This window comes from Chiloscyllium plagiosum, unplaced genomic scaffold, assembly GCF_037043375.1.
Source record: "Chiloscyllium plagiosum isolate Xiang-an unplaced genomic scaffold, Cpla_swu_hap1 HiC_scaffold_15, whole genome shotgun sequence".
In the NCBI taxonomy this organism is placed as follows: domain Eukaryota; kingdom Metazoa; phylum Chordata; class Chondrichthyes; order Orectolobiformes; family Hemiscylliidae; genus Chiloscyllium; species Chiloscyllium plagiosum.
In genome coordinates, this window is record NW_028270153.1 from 63,068,668 (window position 1) to 63,083,900 (window position 15,233).

Here is a 15,233-nt window from a genome sequence, read left to right on the forward strand (position 1 = left end):
ATGAAAGACTGAACATATTGGGCATATACACATTGGCAATTTTAAAAACTGAGATATGTCTGAAATATAAAACAGTGAGAGGGCTTAAGAGGAATATTCTAAAAGGGTGCTCCACAAGAGGTAGAATCCAGAAAAAGAAAGCACATAGTTTCATGCTAAGGGGTGAACATTTATGATGGTGACAAGGACAAATTCGCTGATTCCTGATGAAGGACTTTTGTCTAAAACATCAATTTTCCTGCTCCTCGGATGCTGCTTGACCTGCTGTGCTTTTCCAGCACCACTTTAATCTTGAACTCCAGCATCTGCAGCACCCACTTCTGTCTAGGACAAATTCTCTATTTAGTGACCTATGGAGCCTGATTAACTGAGTAAGCTCAAGGCTGACAGATGGATTCCTGAACGACTTGGGAGTCCGGAGTTATAGAAAAAATACTTTTTCTCAATAGGTTCATTTATTTGCTGCTGATATCAGGGTTTAGATTAGATTACTTACAGTGTAGAAACAGGCCCTTCGGCCCAACAAGTCCACACCGCCCCGCCGAAGCGCAACCCACCCATACCCCTACATGTACCCCTTACCTAATACTACGGGCAATTTAGCATGGCCAATTCACCTGACCTGCACATCTTTGGACTGTTATTACACAGAATCTTGTGATGCTAACCTCATAATTTGCAAAGAAACTAACTTTAGCAGGAATAATCATAATTCACTGCTTTTAAAAGTATCTGACAATGAAAATTGCAAAACAAGATACAGAAATACAGAATGAAAGAGATTGCAAGGAATAAAGGCAAGGAAGCAGAAAATGTTCAGCCATGTACCAACAAGAACTCTGGACTGGGATGTCAGTTTTGAAGAGATTACTTTATCACAGAGGAAAAATATTAAACTTAAGCTAGTGTTGCATGCACAAAATAAGTTCAAGCACAGATACCATTCACAACAGTGCCATGACAACTTGCAGTGTGAATAATACTTCTACATTCAGAGACCAATAAAAACAACTGGACATACAACAGAACAGCATATACACAATAAATTTCTGTATGAGAGATTATAAAGAGGGGTGCAAGGAGATGACTCAGGAAAATCAAATCTGCATGTTATAAGACATTGATATGCTGGTGGAATAAGATAAATTTGAATTTTATAAAGAATCTTAAACATTTAATAATTTTGGGAGGTTTAATAAAGACATAAGGGGAAAAAACTAGGAAGACTGGAAAATGACTTGGTCAAAATGGAGGGTTTTAAGGAAACATCTGAAATCAAGCACAAATCATACAACACCTAGAACACTGAACATTTGGTCCCTTTATCTCAGATAAACTGGCATTGCAGACAGTCCAAAGCTGGTTAACTTAGTTGATCCTGGATGTAGGGGTTGGGGAGGAGAGAGCTTTTATTGTGAGGAGAGATCGAGAAGGTTGGGCTTGATCTCAGTGGAGCCAAAAAGAATGAGAGGCATCTTGAAACACAACATTCTTAACTGGCTTGATAGGGCTGATGCAGAGAAGTGGATTCCCCTGTGAGTGTGTCTAGGACCAGCGGGCATAATCTCAGACTAAGACTCTACTGGGTAGGTGCTGAATGTTTTCTAGAACTTTAATCTAGAATTTGAGGGCTAAGTTCAAAATTAAGCATATCCTATTTATGACGGAGATGGAGGGAAATTTCTTTTCTCAGAGGGTCTTTGAAATTGTCTTCTCCCGAGAACTGTGGAGATTGGGTCGTTGAATATATTCAAAGCTGAATTGCAGTTTTGATTCACAAGGGAATTGAAGGTAATGATGGACAGCTAAGAAAGAGGAGTTAAGGTCATTAGCAAATCAATCATGATCTCTGTGAATGGCAGAACATGTTCAATTGGGCACAGTGGCCTACTTCTACTGCTGATCTTTAATTTTTTTTCCCACATTACCTCTTTGCCACTGTTATTGCTGAAAGCCTGGAGGCTCTAAGCACTCCCAGTTCTGAAGAAAGTCAGCTTCTTTTACCACAAATTGTGCCAGATCAGTCAAGCATTTCCAGAATTTTCTATTTTTAGTTCAATATTGTTTAAGCTTTTACTTAAGTGACAGCAGCAGCTCATATGAAAGCAAAATACTGCAGATGCTGAAAACAAAAATAGAAAATACTGGAAATACTGAGCAGATTTGGCAGCATCTTTATCAGCTGATCACATGATCGTGCTCTTTGATCACCTGCTCAAAACAACTTGTGAACCAAAAGCATTATCAGCTCTCTAGCCTAAACTTAAACAACACAAGTATGCATGAATACTCCGTTGTTAACAGACTTTAAAGTGTTTCCTCATTTTAGACAGTTGAAAATGTTTGCAACAATTCCTGTAGCTTAAAAAAATGATCTGGGTTGTGGCGGGTGGGGGGGAGGGGGGGGGGGTGGAAGAAGAAAGAGAGTTTATTTGATACAAAATAAACACAGTTAACTGTGCAGCATTCATACACAAATAGTAAATCACTGGCATGATAAACAGATTATCAATGTGAAGAAAAAGGTATTAGAGTGCATATTTTGAGGGTTGCAGATTCACCTCAACATATTAGTAAGATATTGGAATGCTTTCACATCTAAATTATGATAGAGATAGAGCAGTTTCACAGTAAGTCACAAAGAGAGAAAACCAAATGCTGGAGAGACAGGTCCATTCCAGCCCAATATTACTTCTGCAGAACTGTAAATGACGGTTTTTAAACCTTTTGCAGAGGCAAAGAAGCAAGGGGGACATTGTGTGAAGGCACAGTGTAAAATACAAAGAGGTTGTTAATTGCAATGAAAAGAGAAAGACAGATGTGAAACAGGTGTAAATTAAGGTGCGAAAAGGAGAAATGGGTCTTTTCTACTGGTGGCAAAGCACACGAAGACACGAAAAGGGCAAAGTTGTGATGGGGGTGGGGGTGTGGGAGACTGTAAGCAAAGATAAGGAGAATGGCAAGTATCATTTCCCTAGGGTGGGGGATTTCAAGATTAGGGGACATATTTTTAAGGTGAGAGAAGAAAGATTTTAAAAAGACGAGGGGCTTTTAAAAAAAATATAAACTGAGTGGTTCATGTGTGGAATGAACTTCCAGAGAAAGTGGTGGATGTGGGTACAGTTACAACAATTAAAAGTTACATTTGAGTAAATACGTGAATAGATTAGATTACTTACAGTGTGGAAACAGGCCCTTTGGCCCACGTTCACACTGACCCTCCAAACAGTAACAAACCCAGACCCTTTCCCCTACATTTAACCCCTCACCTAACACCACAGGCAATTTAGCATGGCTAATTCACCCTAACCTGCACATCTTTGGACTGTGGGAGGAAACCGGAGCACCCGGAGGAAACCCATGCAGACACGGGGAGAATATGCAAACTCCACACAGCCACTTGCCTGAGGCAGGAATTGAACCCGGGTCTCTGGCGCTAACCACTGTGCCACCGTGCTGTCCCCATGAAGTATGAAAAGGAAAGGTTTGGAGGGATATGGGCCAGGAGCAGGCAGGGTGGGACTAGTTTAGCTTGGGATTATGTTCAGCATGGATTGGTTGGACCAAAGGGCCTATTTCTGTACTGTATGACTCTATAACTTGAGTGAGCTCGTAACCAAGCCTGAAAGCTTGACATTGCAAGTGCATGAGAGGCCAAGTACCTAAGGAGAGATCAAGGGAAAAGCAAACAGAAAACTCTTAATTTTCTAATCTACACTGGAATGAGGATATCACAATTATTTTGGAAAGTTGACATTTCAGCAAATGGGACAAAATTCCAGTATAAAGTTTCAACGGTTCAGTTTTCATTCAGCATTCAATGATTTGGCTGAAAAGCCATCCAAAAGCTGGTGAATTTACACTGTTTAATTTCATTAACTATGTGGACATGAAAATTTACAAGAAAACCACTGGTTTTTGACTAAAAGGAGTAAAAGAAAATCTTAACAATAGTACTAAATACAGAATAACTTTTTTAAAAACTTCTCAATAGTAAAAAATAGGTACCTGTAATTGGTTACTGGCTGGGATATGCAGCATGTAGTATTCATAATGCAGTTAAAATAAATGCAAAATTGAGTTTCTTAAGTATGAAAGCTACAGGCATGATGTTGCATGTTGAGATATACAATATCAGGGGCATGCAAAGACCTAGGATCTTCAAGAGTGCTTACAATTGAAGCGAAGACAGTTTTTCTGCATGAATTATTAACTGCTGGGCAATTCCTTCAGATGACATCTTATGCCAGTTTTTTTTTCAATCTCAGCAGACATTACCACACTCATCCAATTATCAAGCAAAACTTCAAAAATCATAATTAAAAATAGCAGAAAAATGCTGTTGAACAGCCTAAGATGTACACTTTTGCAAATGATTATTCCTTATTTGAAGCAGAATTGCTGGGAGAAACTCTCACTACTACAAACTATTCCTCTCAGCCCAAATGTAGATCCCTGTTGTAGCAATTAATCAGGCATCCTATGTTTCAAGGGAAACCTGAAGCCACTGGGACTTGTCACTTGGACTGGATATCACCCTAAAGTGGTAGGCCATTCTACAATATGGACTACAAAACAAAAACAGACAAGGTCATGAACAGCTATTGTGTCAGATAATACTGTAACAAAAAACAAGTAGAGAACCCCAAGGGAAGTCATCTTAATTGTAATGGAATAATCACAAATTATCTGCAAGGTTTCCTGGTATTTAATAAGAGGTTTCAGATATTCCTCCCGTCCAAAAATACTCTTGCTGTCCAAAGATCATTTGTTGTAAATTCTAAAGGAGCAACTTCAAGACCAGTCAAGCCATAAGAACAATCTTCAAGAGGCTCCACCAATGTCAGAAATTTACCGGTACCTCCACCAATGTCCAGAGCCCCTCTGGTCCTCACCTTCCACCCCGCCAACCTCTACATACATCGCATCATCCTCCACCACTTCTGCCACCTACAAACAAACCCCACCACCAGATACATTTTTCCCTCCCCACCCCTATCAGCATTTCAAAGAGACCATTCCCTCCACGACTCCCTCGTCAGATCCGTTCCCCTCACCAGCCCACACCCCACTCCTGGCACCTTCCCTTGCCACTGCAGCAAGTGCGAAACCTCACCTCTGCCCAAGATCCCAAAGGATCCTTTCACATCTGACAGAAATTTACTGGTACCTCCACCAATGTTATCTACTATATCTGTAGCACCTGATGAGGTCTCCTCTACATTGGGGAGACAGGAGGCCTACTTGTCGACCTTTCAGAGAACATGTCTGAGACACGTGCACCAAACAACCCTACCGCCCCGTGGCTGAACACTTCACTCCCCTCCCACTCCGCCAAGGACAAGGAGGTCCTGGGCCTTCTCCATCGCCAAACTCTTACCACTCAACGCCTGGAGGAAGAATGCCTCATATTTCACCTTGGGACCCTGCACACTGAATCAGCGTGGATTTCACCAGTTTCCTCATTTCTGCTCCTCCCACATTATACTGGCCCCAAGCCTCCAACTCAGCACCGCTCTCCTGACCAGTCCATCACCTTTCCCATCTATTCATGCCACCCTCCTCTCTGACCTATCACCTTCTCCCTCACCTTCATCTACCTATCACATTCTCAGCTACCTTTCCCACCCCCACCCCCTCCCATATATCTCTCAGCCCCCAGCCCCATTTCTGATGAGGGGCTTATGCCCAAAACGTTGATTCTCCTGCTCCTCTGATGCAGCCTGACCTGCTGTGCTTTTCCAGCACCACACTCTCGACAACAATTTTCAAGATCAAGACACAGAGCACCTCTTCATTAAGAGTCTAGCTTGATTACAAAGGCCACCATGTGGAGCAAAATTTTCTTTCGGTAGTTAGTTATATCATCAACCAAAAATCAGTTGAAGAGTTTAGGGTCAGTGCTGTGTGGGGTATCTTTTCATATTGCATGATAATTTAGAAAACAATTGCCAAATATGTGAACCAATTACCAAATAAAACTCATTTTGTGGTATATGTGGTATGCTTAATGCCTTATGGAATGCTTCGTAATGTTCATAGCAGAGAGAGCAGCCTTGCTTTAGATGACAGCAGCCATAAGAAAATAACAGCAATATTGGCATTTTCATCTACGCTACATTGGTAACAATTTCCAGTTCTGGGACTGCAAGCGTAAGCTTAGATACAACTCCAGGTTTGTTGTAAGTAGACAGATGGGCGCTTGAGACACTAGTTTGTGACCTCAATTCATTTTTCTAGAGAGGATGCCAAGTTATCATTGCTTTCCTCCATGCTGTCTTTCCTGCATCTGCCTTTTAAGGCAAAATCTGTGGGCGCTTCAGAGGACTTAGTGAGTAACTTGCTCATTTTTGCTTCTGAAATACTGCTGCTAACCAGAATGATTTCCATAATTTTATCTACTATTGACAGAATGAGATTACTAAAATGCTGCATTTGGTTAATATTACTACATTACAAAAATTAGACTGTAGCCTAGACAATGGAAGTTAAATAAAAGCGACGTAATTGTGGTTTGAGACCCAGAAGGACAACACACAGGTATTGAGAAAGCTGTGTGGAAAACAGCATATAGGAGGAAACTTTGCAGGTGATCATCAAGAGCTGTCTATAATTTGTTGGAAATTTACTTCGAAGTTAAAAGCTAGAACTTGACAGTAAAACAGGAAGAGAAAAAAAAAAGTAAATACACCATTATTTTAAGCAGAACAGGTATAAGATTTGGGAACATCAAGGTGTTGGCAGCCATCAAGGGCAGTGGTAGTTGCATGGTCCCTGATCACGTACCATGTTTAACACTAAGCTACTGTTGATTAATAGAAAGTCAATAGGCCTGCATATACCTGGCCAGATTTACATGTCTCAAATCTTCGTACCAAATTTGCATTTAGTCAGTCCAGCAGCATTTTTCTAGTACCCAAATTAATCCACTGCAACTGTGACCACTGATGAATAATCACTTAGCAAGTCTGTTTTCCTGCAAACTAATTTTGTCTTTTTAAACATCTCTTCAAACCACTTGGTCTTTGTTGTAATACTGAAAAAGTGCTGTACTTAAGTCCTGCGCTTCATTTCTTCAGTGTCCTTTTGTAACCAAAGTATTTTAACATCCTTTTACATTTCTTTCTACATTCACTTAGCCTAAACACATTTCTTTTAAAATTGTGTATTCAAGAATGAAGTGCTAAAGTTGTTAAAGGCTTCATTGCTGTTCCTCACATCAAGTCGATCCATCAATATAAAATAGATTCAGAATTGAAAACTAGCTATTAAAATAAGCACTCAACCCAACCCCTGCCCACAGCTATCAAAACTTTCATCAATGCCTTTGTTACCTCAAGTCTGAACTATTCCAGTACTCTTCTAGCTGGCCAGTTGTCTACACCATACATAAACTTCTCAAAATCTGCATCCCACATTCTAATCCCACAAAGTTACCCATCACATCACCAATGTGCTTGATCAAACCATGCAGGCACCAGATGGTGTATGCTTAAATTTTCAAACTGGTTTCCCTCCATGGTCTTTCCTGTTCCTTTTTCAGTTGCCTCTTCTATCCTTACAAGCTGAGATTTTAATAAGTTTACCTTTGACCAAGGTCTTATCACATACCATGACAAAAGGTAGAAAAATCCTTTTAAAGTGTACTTGGACCTTCAGGCAACAGTGGCATAGCCTCTTCAAATTACAATAAAAGAGTTTTTAGTTTACCAAAAAAATCAACACCTAAAGCAATTTCCAGTGTTGGTTTTAGAAGCAATATTAGCAAGTAATGCAGGGATTGGATTACTAGATAATTTCCATAACTAGAGTTTATATTAAAATTACATAACACTCTGCATTAGAGCAAATTCTACACTGCCCATTCCTCACCACCAATTTACGAAGAGAAGATAACTTACTAGTGTGCGCAGTCAATGAGCTGATACTCATTTGACCTCTCGTAGCATGCTTTCACACCTTCATCCCGCCAGAGGATTGTTGTATGTTCGTAGAACTCCTGAAACAAAACATTTAAATCTTATTAGCATCTCAAAAGTTCAAATCATATTTTAAGAGTGGTGAAAATTACATACAAACGTGGTACTTTATGCATTGCTGGCTATCTCTGTACAATGACTGGTGCAATAGATATCGGTAAAGTCATAAGGATGTTGGATAATCATATAGTTCTGCACCATTAGCAGCATAATGGAAGAGGATTGGGACATTTGGCTCCTCATGCTTGTTTTGCTATTCAATTACACCACTGTTGATCTCAGACCTAATTCCATACACCCATCTGTGCTTCATATTTCTAAAATACTTGGCTAATAAAAATTAATCTCAAATTTTAAAATCACCAAATGATTGAGCATCAGCTGCTGTTTGCAGAACAGAATTCAAAACTCTCACCAACATTTGCACAAAGAGGTGTTTCCTCAAAACATCTAACTTTAATTTTAAGATTATGGTCTCCAAGTAACAGACTCTCAAATTGGAACAGATTCACCATCTCCATCTACCCTATTTCCCGTATTGATGGACTCATACAGCACAGAAACAGACCCTTCAATCCAACTCATCCATGTCAACCAGACATCCCAACCTGACCATTTGGCCCATGCCTCTCTACACCCTTCCTATTCATATACCCATCCAGATGCCTTTTAAATGTTGTATTTGTACCAGCCTCTATCTGAAAAACTTTGATCAAGTTAGCTTTTGAAGTTCAAAACAGGAGGGAATATTACCTAGTTTGTGCAACTGTTCCTCATAAATCAACCCCCAGGTGTCCAAGTGTAATTCTAATAAATCTAACCTGCACTCCCTCCGTTACACTCTTTCTGAAGTGTGATACATGTACTCTCTAATACAGGCATCTACAAATGCAAAATAGCAACTGCATTTGTTGGAAATCTGAAACCACATCAAACTAGAATGAAAATAGGGAGGCCAAACTGCATCTGCAGAGAATGGATGAGCTTTCTCAAGCATTTGATCTTTCAGCAACGCAGACCCAAAATACTTATCTTCAAAAAAAAAGCTTTACCTGCAGTGTTTTTGCAACATTGCCTACTTTTATGCATAAATACACATGTTTAGGTTGCACTAGACACTCTGAAGTTGTGCACATATCACAGAGATGCTGAGTGGAACTGATCCCTTCTGCCCCAAATTCCCAAAATGGGCATAATTGAAACTCTCCTCACCCACCACTTGCTTACTTCAAAAGCCTTCGAAAAATCTAACGCCATTTTTGGAATCTTTGCCTCAACTCTTCCTTTCTCCCCTTATAAAATTGTCCAAGGCCATTCTCATAACATAGCTCCTACATGAATACAGGTGGTTACCGTTCTGAAACAAAGCCCTGCTTGATTGGCTCCCAATTCATCAATTTCAACACCTACTTATAACTATTGCTGCACCTTGACAGCAGCGTGTACTATTGAAAAGATACAGCATGACAGTTCACCAAGGTAGCTACAATAGCACCTTCCAACTTTGTGACCTTGAAGAATAGGGGATGCAGATGTATGGAAACACTATTTTCTGCAAGTGCCTGTTGACACAAACTTGATTCGGAACCATCTCTCACCACTACAATTAGTGACTGACCTTGCACCTTCAAGCAGGGCGCAATATTCTTCCCCGAAGGTGCCCTGGGACCAAATTCAAAGAAGACCTTAGCTATACCAAAGTACAGGGGAACCTCGGTTATCTGAATGAGATGGGTATGCACTATTTCGTTCGGATAACTATTATTCGGTTAACTAATTCAATGCATTTCCTCTGGGGCTCTGAGTTTTCTGTTAAATCCACTCCCTGTTCAGGAGACGAGGCAGCAGCACACTGCACGCGAACCCGTCCCAACTCGCTTCCCCGCCCACCCACCCCCAACCCCTGCCCAAAACCACTCCCCCGTCCGCCCCTTCTCCAAGGCAGCCACACTGGACACCAACAACAAGACTGCTGCTGCCACTTTTTCTGGGGGGGGGGGTTGGGTTGGGGGTGGCATTGAGTCTCCAAATAGCACGCACGCAAACTTTTGCTGCGACGTTTTGACAGGTTCCACTTTTGACCTGTAAGGACAATGTTGGAGAGATTATCTGCAGGGGGGAGGGGGGGGGTTTGAATAAGAAACGGCTTTTCTGTAGGATAAAATGATTTGTAGTTTCTAGATGAGTTTTCAAACAAACAGTACATTCATAAACACAAGTTTCCACAAAATGTTTAAACCTAATTTTTATGTTTAAAAAAAAGTTTCCCATAAAAGTACAATTCAAATCCTTTTATGCTGGCATTAACATATGTGTTTTCTTTATCAAAATTAAATGCATAGTCATTCTTTGAATATTGGAACAAAAATGTCAATGAGAAATCTATTTAACCAGATTATCAGTTTTGGATCAGGGTATCGTTCGTAGCTTTATTTTGTGCACAAATTGATGACTACACTTCCCTAAGTTAGAAGCAGCAATATTTAAAATAACTGTTTAATGCTATATAAAAATAAAAAACTTGCTTCTTCTGCTTCACATAAATCATACCTTTTTGGGGTGACTTTGCCTAGTCTAAGCAAAAAATACTCTGGAGCCATCTCTTTCAAACGGTCTATAGTAATATGCAAGTGAACACGGGTTAAAAGTTGACACTTTGTCAGCGCAACATGGATTTGGATCAATATTTGGGCAGCCATTTGAAGCTATGATAGAACAGAAACAACTAAGAAAACATTCTTAGCAATAGCCACTGACTTCAAAGTTGCTAAAGCGGTGAATTATTTCAATGCATACTTTGGCTAAGTTTAATAACAAACAAACACTGTGCCTCTGGACTTGAGGAGGAGAGCACACAAAGAGAAGTGAGGATTCATGCCGCTGCTCATTTATCAGAAGTTCTGCTAGAACCATCATTTGTGAATACTGTCTGAAGCCAGTATAAGTTTTATTAAATAGCTTGTCTAACAGATTACCTAGGTTCACATTTGAAAGATTCCTTTGTTGAGGATCACAGAGGTTCAGAGTTCAAATCCCACTGTAACCAAGTGGAAAACTGTACCACAGATCCCAACATAAAAGATAACTATTTTTGTGTCAAAAATCATGTTTAGGCCTCATGTTCAGCATATACGTCAACTCCTATTTTCTGAGGCACGCTGTATTTGCACTAAACTTTTGACCTTAGAAATGAATGCTTTACTCATCCTGTAAGTTGGTACAGAAGATTATGGGACATTATGGGCAGTGTCACCAAAAGATATGCAGGTGTTTAAAACCTGTCCATGCAGTAAGCTGCACATGGTGAATGACAAAAATGGGCCCTCCAACAAAAAGAACTAAGTTTGAAGCTGTTTAAGCTAAAATTTTAACATTTGCCAACTTGTCAAATAACCGTGCTGCAGCAAAGGAATTCAGACTTCGTGGCAGAACAGGGAAAGAGGAATATGTTTTCAAGATGCTAAGGACCAAATGTGCTACATGAACACAAACAAGCTACCGACCTGATCTTGAGTAGCATGTGACAGAATGAGTCAGAAATTTACAGAATGATTGCATGGACACCAGAAATACAATGTATACACACCTAAGTGATCTCAATCAAACCAGTAAAAACTCCAGAGCAACAGCTGAACACTTCAGTTACTTCATTGAACAACTATGACTCATACTGCCACTGAAATCCAAGATATCTCAGAGACTACCCAAAATTCTTAACTCCAAAATTACCATGTTTTTTTGGTGTTTTACCTGATGTCTGAAGAAAAATCAGAACGAGGCACTGGCTGCTTCGACATGGTGAGCACAGCATCAAGTTTTGGGCCAGTTCGGGACTCAGTAATTTCAGCAGTAGCTGCATTTATGATATTGGTCCAGCATAGACTTATGATAGTGGTGACATTAGTGGAGACAAGATGGCATCAAAGAAAGTCAACAACTCCAGCAGCAGTGGCACGTGTCCCGGACATGGTTGGGCCCAAGTACCTGATGGCAAAGGCAGTGACATTCTGGCTGTGGCAGTGTGCAGGGCCATGGGGCACCTAAGTGCTTGCAGACTGTAAGATGGACTTTGTGGTTGTGTATTTCTGGCAGCAAAGGACTCATGATCTGCTATTTCCTTTTTTTGGCTTTTTTTTAATTTCTGCATTTTCAATCCAGTCTTTTGTATTCTAAGAAGAGAATGGCAACTTGTACACTTTTCACTGTACCCCTGTACTCAAGTACATGTGACAATAAAAATCTAAAAATGTAGTTAAGTACCCATTTGAACCCTATTGGCAACATGGTTGAAATACCCATGAATTTTAAATCAGTCTAACTGAACCATAAAATCAAACAGTTCTAATGAAACATCTTATAACAGGAGAAGACAAAATTCTTTATGGTACTAGCCTGCATAGTTGATGGAACAAAATTAAAGCCTTATGATAATTCACATGCCAAACAGCAGGTTCCCCACAGGGTTTTTGTGCTAGGACTCAAATAACAACGACTGGATAAATGAAAATTTAGTCAAATTATGGATTGCCAAATGCATGGAAGAGTCGCCCTGGTAGCCGACTGAAAGATTGCAGTTCATTAGTTATGAAATGCGACAGTCCATCCAACCAATGAGATCAAGGGATGCTCGTGAATAAGACAGACCAAAATTGCAGTTCCACCATTAGGTCTAACATTTGTATTTTAATCTACAGATCTGTGCTTCAACAAGCTATTTCAAGGAGTACGCTCATACCAGATTGATTAGGTAGATGGTTGATGGAAGATAAATAAATTCCCCTGTTATGAAGAAGCCACACACATCAATCATGACATACACAAATTTATTCGCTGGCTCAAAAAAGATAGAATATCCAATGTAATTGACAGAGGGGATGATGATTTGTTGAGGAGTGATGTTTCTGAAACAAAAAGCACTAAACCTGATCCTTATAATAATGCCATAGCCAAAGTGACTCAAACTTTGATGAATTCAGATAATTAATTTGACTTTTTAAAAAGGGTTTTGATTGTGGTTAAAGTATATCCTTACAGAATTAACTCAGCATATCACTAAGTTAGTTTAAATGTGGGAAAAGAAATTGGTAATTCAAAGTGGTGACCACCTATGCCAAAAATAAAAAGAACACATTTTAAGCAGGTCAATAAGTTCGATTCCCTGTCTTTGTTTCGATTTTGCAAGATTTCAATTGTTAACTTTAACGTTGCAATATATAGTGCATTTGGCTGATTGTATGTTGGTACCAAATTAAATGAATCCTAAAGCTGAAGATTGCCAAAAATAACTCAATTTGCTTTCCTTCCAGGAAAGAAATATGTGACCCTGATCTGGTATATGTCTGACTACCAGTCTATACATTTTATATATTTGACTCCTAACGCTATCAAGGTCAATAAACTTAGCCTTATCAGCACTTTTCACATCCCAATTACAAAAACAGTACATGCATGAAAACCAATTTCTTCAATAATTTGGCAAATGCAACTACAAATATGTCCTTTATTTATAGCTCCACTTGGAGTATGCTGACAAAGCAGCAGTTATGAGCTACTAAAATGCATATCTACCTTTGTCAACGGTTCAGAAATCAAATGCACCACATATATGGCGCTAGCTCGCATAAACCAGGAACTACCTAGCTTTTGTTACTACTACATGCAGTTAACAACTCTCAAACAGATCAACAGGAAATGCACCACAAACCAGTGCATTGCATCTACAGATTATGCAAATCAGGTGAGGTGATCCAATATGGATAGGGTCACAATAAAATGAGCCCCAAGATGTATTTCATGAGGAATATATATGACAAGCAGTAATTTTAACTGGGATCAAGCAATGGAGTGGAAGCCTGTCTATACTGATTTAATTGACTATTGATAAAGCTCATGACCCAGTGCAGTTTTTAGTTAGCTATGTCTAAATAAGCTTAAATCTGCACAAATTATTGCTTGAAATCTTATTTCACCTCGGTTGGACATTTAACTCCAAACTTCTTTGTGAAAGACATTTTTCTATTACTTGTTGTCATCAGGCTCTTTGACCACAGATTTGTCATCTCTAATCCCACCCCTCTATCAATATCAGAATTCCGCTCTTCCATTCAATAAGTCTCTGTATTTGCCACATTGGTAGGTGGAGGAAATGACAGTGTGCTTGCTGCCTGAAGCAGATCACCCCTTCAATCACTTTCAGGAACTGCTTCCCTTGGATATCCTTGCTCATTATTCATTCACTTCAGAGAATCACATTACTGAATGTGGTTTGTTGGCCTGTCATGTCTGCATTGGTTGTCCAAATGAGCAGGCATTAAGAAAGATCAGGAGTGTCTTCTGGTCAACCATGTCTGAAAAAGAGTGACACCCCTAAAACTATAGCATATGACAACAGATTATCAACCTGTTCTTTGGAAAATCAAGCTATGGAAACAGGCAAAGCTGAATGATTGGTTATAGGAATACCTCAAAGTCTGAGTTTCTCTTTTGAGGAGGCATTGCACCTATTTTTCTATATAAGGGAAGGAATGCGGCAAGATTGTCCACTGGCATTCATTCTGGCATCATAATTGTCATGTATCAATAATAGTGGATGGGAACAAAAATGGTTTCAATGGTATTTGCTTCCAGCATTCTTGAAATAGTGCTGTGGCTTATCAAATACAAAATGTATTGTTGAGCAACTTCCTGAAGGAACTGCCTTGTTCAGCTTCATCAATAGATTACAGTTGTAGAAAATTATGTCTTTACTTGAGGCAACTTGCATTTATACATTAACACAAAGTTGACCGCAACACCATGCTGTTTATCCAACGGAGATCAGCAAGGTCAGCAGATCAAAAACAAACCTTCAATTGGTGCAAGAACTCTACGCTGAAAGCTATGAATTAGAAGTAATACCTTTACTAATTCAGTGCCTCATTTTATTAAGTAAAAACATTTACAACATTGCTATGTTAACATTTTAACACCCACTGGAACATCCTGTGTTTTAAATATAATGCAAAAGGCCTGCAACCAGAAATGTCACCAACAATAACTGCAAGTCTTCACGTGCACTTTAAACACACAAATAGACCCAAAGGGTGGGTAGGTTAGTATTTAGTTAATGGTCACGGTAAGGATGCAATGCACTGAAATGCTACCATGTTAATTGATGCAAAAATTCATGTTTTGCTGTGGAGAAATGTTTGAGGGTTGGGGAAGGATTCATGAATACGATTCAACACTGCTGAAAACTGCAGGACTGTTTACTCA

The 15,233-nt window shown here is 39.5% G+C and overlaps 1 protein-coding gene across 2 annotated transcripts in view; it reads right to left on the reverse strand.

Annotated features, from left to right (window-relative positions):
• The window catches only part of LOC122559992 (guanine nucleotide-binding protein G(s) subunit alpha), a 316,490-nt gene that overhangs the window by 82,784 nt on the left and 218,473 nt on the right, over nt 1-15,233 (reverse strand). For both annotated transcript variants that reach the window (XM_043710125.2, XM_043710126.2), the window contains exon 5: nt 7,902-7,999. In XM_043710125.2, coding sequence (XP_043566060.2) covers nt 7,902-7,999 — 98 coding nt within the window. The remainder of the gene's footprint in view (nt 1-7,901; nt 8,000-15,233) is intronic.